The 6,987-nt window shown below is 35.4% G+C and overlaps 1 protein-coding gene across 2 annotated transcripts in view; it reads right to left on the minus strand.

Annotated features, from left to right (window-relative positions):
- The window catches only part of FOXP2 (forkhead box P2), a 341,699-nt gene that overhangs the window by 33,847 nt on the left and 300,865 nt on the right, over positions 1–6,987 (minus strand). For both annotated transcript variants that reach the window (XM_088834526.1, XM_055420840.2), the window contains exons 16-17: positions 6,883–6,952; positions 5,977–6,140 (exon numbers count right to left, since the gene is read on the minus strand). In XM_088834526.1, coding sequence (XP_088690652.1) covers positions 5,977–6,140; positions 6,883–6,952 — 234 coding nt within the window. The remainder of the gene's footprint in view (positions 1–5,976; positions 6,141–6,882; positions 6,953–6,987) is intronic.

The raw sequence follows: 6,987 nt of genomic DNA on the forward strand, positions 1-6,987 counted from the left end.
TGGGTGTGAGAGTTGGACTGTGAAGAAAGTTGATCGCCGAAGAATTGATGCTTTTGAACTGTGATGTTGGAGAAGACTCTTGAGAGTCCCTTGGACTGCAAGGAGATTCAACCAGTCCATTCTAAAGGAGATCAATCCTGGGTGTTCATTGGAAGGACTGATGCTAATGCTGAAACTCCAATACTTTGGCCACCTCATGGGAAGAGTTGACTCACTGGAAAAGACTCTGATGCTGGGAGGGATTGGGGGCGGGAGGAGAAGGGGACGACAGAGAATGAGATGGCTGGATGGCATCACTGATTCGATGGACATGAGTTTGAGTGAACTCCGGGAGTTGGTGATGGACGGGGAGGCCTGGCGTGCTGTGATTCATGGGGTCGCAAAGAGTCGGACACGACTGAGTGACTGAATTGAACTGAACTGAATCTCAATAATTTTTGTTTTCTTTTTCATTTCACCCTCCACAAGATAAAATTTAACAAGGGCTAGGAGGATAATTACAAATGCAGTGAAGACCTGCCCCTTTCTATTCCCCTAACTTTGGACAGTTATAAAATACATATTAACTAAATAAATAGCATTAAAAAATCATATATGTACTATCAACATTTCAAAAAAAATTTCTTAACTAATATTTTATTTAATTATCTCATCTTCTGAAATTTCTTCTTCTCTATCCTTCTTCAGAGTTTTAAGAGAATCCTGGATTGTACTTTTGGAGGGATTACTTCTTGAAATCAAACTATTTTTAATTAACCGTCACCTCCCATTTGATTCTTTATGATCAGTATCACATGGTTATTGAGTGCTTACTTTGTATGGTATAATGTTAGGGGTTTCATATACTATATCTAAAACATAGTCTCTGTCCTTAAGGATTCTTCCATTAAGTGAGAGATAACTGCAAAATGAGCATGTATGTGTGCAAGAACACATGAGCATGTGCACAATCACACACACACACACACTATGCTAGTTACAAATAGTGGTACACATAACAAGCTCTTCAGAAATATGGAGATGAGTGTAGGTCCTGACTGCAAAATTACTTGAGAAAGCCTCCTGGAAAACTAGGATGAGACCGTGAAGGAAAGGTAGAATTTAGAAAAGAGAAGAGAATGAAAAGCAGAAAAAATGGAGAAGAAAGGCAAAGAGTTAAGGCAAAATAAATACACGAGTTTGGCAAAAGCCTTCACTCAGGACAGTCTAAGAGTAAAAGCCACAGAGCCAGGAGGTGTTAAACATGGAGCATCAAAATGAAGAATATGGATGATAATTTGGCCCCTTTTTCTCTAAAAGTAATATATGAGGAGCACCAAACCATAGCTACTCTGCTCTTGTAAAGCTTCAAAACATCTTTTCTATCAACCTCAAGAATATCTCTATATTTTACTATTCTGGAGTTGAGTAAAGACTAAGTGAAGAAAAAGTTTGTTTCACTGTTTCCTAAATCTAAGGACATTTACATTCTTGGATTCTGCAAGTAAGATACTGATTATTTCCTTAATAAAAATGTTTTAATGATCAATATTTTAGGTATTTTAGGTATTATTTAATACTATAGGTAGATCCAGATGAGCTAAAGCATCCTTTGACAGCACACTATTGAACGTTATAATTTCTGTATCGAAATATGTAAAGACATTCTCAAAGAGTACCTAGGAAGATATACATTTACAAATACACACATCCTAGATTTGATAAGGTAAATGTAAACAGATGCTGTGACTCCTTCTAAACAAAAACCCCACAAGACTAATTAAGAGAAGCAACTGGCTCCCTGTAATATGAATGTGCAAAATTAAAGCATGATAAACTGATATTTACATAAGTATTAAACCATTCTTTTATACATTGTCCATGATCTTCTCAGATATGTCATGAGTGTTCAATGAATGACTTTTTCTTCAAATGGAGAAAGTATTCAGAGGCTAAATTCCAACACTTTAAAATGACACACACACACAACAGTCTTTATCTGTTTGACCACTGCCTCTAGAATGTGAGAAATGATTTTGTGATAAACAGTCTTATTTTTAAACAAGCATTTCCATACAAATATTTAGAGCTGAAGCAGGAAAAAACAAACAAAAAAAACCTCACAGGTGCTGTTAGATTTACATTAACCAAACGGTCTCTATCCAATTCTTCAGTTCTCTCATGCTGCAGCTATCTGTTTAATTTTGCCTTAATTTTTTCTAAGGCCCTTTCCCCTCCTTTAATCATTTTGGTAAGCTGAGCTCATCACCATTTTCCCCCTTGAGCCTGTTCTCTCATGCCCTCACTTGGTGGGCTCTTAAAGTTGCTGTGAAAGTGAAAGGCGCCAAGTTGTGTCTGACTCTTTGTGACCCCTTGGACTGTACCATGGATTTCTCCAAGCAGAATATAGGAGTAGGTAGCTGTTCCCTTCTCCAGCGGATCTTCCCAACTCAGGGATAGAACTGGGGTTCCCTGGATTGCAGTGGGATTCTTTACCAGCTGCGCTACTAGGGAAGCCCTTAAAGTTGCTATGATTATTCCTAATTTTCTTCTTTGTCCGCAGCATTCAATCAGTTGTCTTGTCATGGATTCCTTGCCCTCCATGGGCTGTCTTGCACTTAAATCACATATTGAATCCTGCAAGGACTCATCTTCTGCTTTGAATCTCTCTCAACTCCAGAATGTCCTACCTCACATTAGTTTTATTCAGGCATGGTTCACTCAGGACACTTTCAGATTACTCCTTCTAAAGCACATCTCTGATTATGTGAAACTCAAGCCCATAACATTAACAGGCTTCATACTGACTAAAACAAACATCATAAAGGACTCAACAATCTGGTCTCCTTTCATATATTCTAAATTCTGTTTCCCTTTTTATATTCCAAATTCCTGTCAGACCTCTTATTCACTGTTCTCCAGACATATATCATGTACTCTTGCTCTGGGTTGATATTTTTCTATTTGAATTGTTCGTTGCCTCCAACCTCAGATTACATCTTAGCTCAAACATCTCTTGTCTGCTCCCTGCCATAAACTCCTGTCTTACATTCTTTCACTTCTACGGGATCTGCTTACTTCATGAATTATAAGAGGAGGTGGAAGCAAAAGAAAAGGAACTATCAAGGAACGTAACCACACAGTTATGGAGAGCCTACAAAAAATGTATTAAAATGCAAAATATTTTTATATTGTTTATGATATCCTTTATAGCAATCATGAAGTATTACAAGAAATAATATAAGTCAGCAACTCTGAACACAGCACTATGAGGGACACAAGGAACAAGTTATTATGTTCCAGGCACTCATTTCATTTTCAAGAATCCAGTGAGGTTCATATTATTACGACTTACCTCACTTTCAGCTGAGAAAGCTGAGGAAAGAAATAAATCTTAGCTATGAAGTGCTAACTCTGGGATTGGAACCCCCACAACCTATCACCAGAGCTCAAATTCTAGGCCTTTCTGCCTCTTGCTAACAATTGCATCAGCATAATTTACCCCACCTTCCCCTCACCAATAACAACAAGGACCATACCATGATTCCATTTCAGGACATATGACTGTGCTATTGAAATGTAAAAAACAAAAAACCTTTCACTTCTGTCTAATTTAAAAGAACTTTGAAGTACATTCAATTATATGCAGCCAAATTTTGATGAGAGAATTTAGATAAAACTTTTTCTTTGTCTTATGATGTAAATTAAATGCCTTAACATTCTTTATTTCCAACCATCTTAAAACTCTATAAAGATGAAGATATAGAATACTGAAGTGACATTCCATTAATAATATTTGCCATCGAATATACAAAATGTTAATGGCAGCAGCAGAAACAGATTCAAAGAGAGAATGTTGACCAATATTCTGCAAGATAATTAATTATATGATTACAATTTATACAACTTAGGAAAAGACAAAATTTAGTCTTCCTCCAATTTTTGTCTTTTCTGAATCTATCTCCAGTAAGCCAAGGGAAGCTTTCCTTTTATTCTGTATGGAAAAGACACATAAATATTTCTCACATGCATTATTTCATATAAGCATAAAATGTACAATAAATGTGGCAGTACATCGGATATTAAATACTCAATTTTTATATACTGTTTTATACACACTATTTTTTCTGAGACATTTTATGATTAAAGTGTAACTTAATAAAATGAAAAAGTCAAAGTTAGCCATTGACAAACAAAAGCTACTACTAATCTATCAATGCTGTACTTTAGCCCAATTATTATTTCAGGTTCTAAAATACAGCGTTTAATAAACTATTTTATTGAGTCAGTCATTTTTTAGATTTTAATATTCCTATCTTTGGACACAAGTTTTAAAAACCACCTCCCTACATGCTCTCTACATACAATTCACAACAACTCCTATAGGCCACACAGGAGCTCAAGGAGTTGCGTCAGTAGCTTAAACACTTTCATTACAAATACATTTCATTTGTCTGAAATAGGTATTTTTTAAAGAGGGAAAACATGATCTAACTCTTGTTTGCTCTTTAAAGTTTTATTGTTTTAGCATTTTATACAGGGAGTGAGCATTAGCATACTCAGGAGAAGGGCTGAAAGTAAAAGGTACCCACTGCATGGCTCAGAGGGTAAAGCAGGGATATAAAAACTTTTATCAGATTGCACACTTTCCTCATGTTAGAGTACTGCTACTCTCAAGAGCATATGTTCATGTACTTTATACCTCGAGTTTTATTACTTCTTTTGTATTATTTAATACATCTAAAGACACTTCCAAAAGACAAATTTTTCCATTTTGAAAAAGTAATGGTTTGGAACCTGATAAAATACATTAATGTTCACTGTGTGTTTTTCACAAAGGTGATAGAGTAAAAGTGTTATAAAGCAATTAGGCATACAATCTTAAAGACATTAATATGTCAAATAAAATGAGATGTCTAAAAAGTCAACAAAAATAATATCCTGTGAAAGGTCAAATGGAAATAGGCCCCAAGAAAGACCGTATTTCTTTTTCAGGCCTCTGACTAGATATTTAGTGAAAAAATATGGGAAGAAAATATAAGAATGAGAGAAAGTACTGTTCTTACCTCAATAACTTGAAAATAGAAGTACATGATGTTTAACTCTCAGAAGTATGGACATTAAGTTACAATACATCCTAACTGAATGACTTGTTCAGGATTCAGATTCTAATTTTTCCTCCTAAACTCTAAGTTTTAACAGGGTCCATACTTTTTAGTAAACAAGAAACTGATATGCTTGGCTTATTGAAAAAGGCCAGGCATTTTTTCAAGTGTCATACACATTTCTGAAATTCACAATACATCAATTTTTAATACATCTACTCTCTCAGCTCCATTAAAAAGATGGTAGGGGAAAGATTTTAGAGTAATTAATGATATAGTTAGCTGCTAAATATTAATAGGAATCGTAGTCTTGCATAAAATATAACATATAAACCTTGCCAATACAGACGCACCAGTAATTAAAGTTGAATATGTAATTACACTGATTTATAAGACAGTCAAAAAGTTACACTTTACTAGCTTCTATGTAAACTGTGGCTAACAGTTAAACTTTGCATTTTACGGTTTATAAAAACGGGCAATATCTTGACTACAGTTCATAAATGGTTTAGAGACCTGTAATAGTAGTAAAAATTATGACAACTTATTCCATCATGAATATTCTTATTGCACCATACAAACCAAACTGTGATAATGATCCATAAGATGAAGACTTATCTTAGACACTTCCATACACCCAAGAGAATGTTAGTGGCACTAAGAATTTGTAGAGGACTGCTGGTACAATCATTACAGGACATTGGAGAGAATCTAAAAGCTGTATTAAAACCAATTCTGACACACTTTTTTATATCATGAACCTGGTGAAGTTTAACTCCATTTAAATTTGTATTTTTTACTTATACACCATTCAAAACTTAAAAGACTACTAAATTTTAGAAGCATGGGAGTACAGGTTCTTCCCGTTATGGAGTGTGTTAGCCCCACTTACATGTGCGGCTGAGGCGAGCAGCCTGGGCTGCTGTTCCCATTGCTGTCGATATGATCCAGGGAACCATTGAGGTCTTCGTGTACAGCCTGCAGCAGGCCGCTGGAGGCGTTATTGATCAGCCCAGGGTTACTTAGCAAAGGTAAACTGCTCTCTGCCAAGGCAGCCTAGTGAAATGAAGAGGGTGTAAAACAACTTTGGAAATGCCCTTTCAAATAATTTTTAAAACGTCTATCTTCTAATGGTTTTCAATTCTGATACAGGTATTTCAGAGGTATTTCAATAAAATGTAAGGGAAAGACAAAGTTTCCTAACTGGCAACTTGTGGCAGCAACAACCAAGGAAATTAAGTATGATGTTCAAATAGAAACAACTGTTCTCCGAGCAAACTTTCTCATTCACCCTCCCATATAATGAAAGAGTATCCTCACATGAAGCAAAATACCCCAAGATAATATAAGCAGTTGCTCTGCTTTTTAAAAATGACCAGAACTTAACTCAAAATAAAGAAGTCCTGACATTTGCCTCCTCTGCATAAAAATTATATATTATAATTAAACTTTAAAGTTTTTGCCACAAGCACCATGTTCCCCAACACTATGATGTGAAATCATTTATGACAGCCTGGATAAATATTAATGCATAGCCACATGCATTTGCAAAAGCTTCTATCAATCTAGCATTTGCAGAAAAACCGAGTGTTCCAGATTTTGCCACAGGGTGTCCTTCTTGCTTCTTCACATCAAAAGTAGCTTGAATTAGAACCAGTGCTTCCTATAGTACTAGGTACTACAACTTCCTTGGATGATAAACCAACTATTAAGAATAATCACAATCCCACCTAAATACAAAGTCATGCCAAAAAATTCAGATACAAGGGTAATGAGAAGGCACATTTAATAATATTACCTGCAAACTGGCATTCAGAGCTGCTCCATAGCCTAAACTGGTAGGTATGTTTTTTACTAAAGTTGGGCTTCTGCAAGAAAAAAAAGATGATTTATTAGTTAAAAT

The sequence above is a fragment of the Moschus berezovskii genome, chromosome 3 (genome assembly GCF_049115385.1).
Source record: "Moschus berezovskii isolate FMDL1 chromosome 3, NW_MosBer_1.0, whole genome shotgun sequence".
Lineage (NCBI taxonomy): Eukaryota > Metazoa > Chordata > Mammalia > Artiodactyla > Moschidae > Moschus > Moschus berezovskii.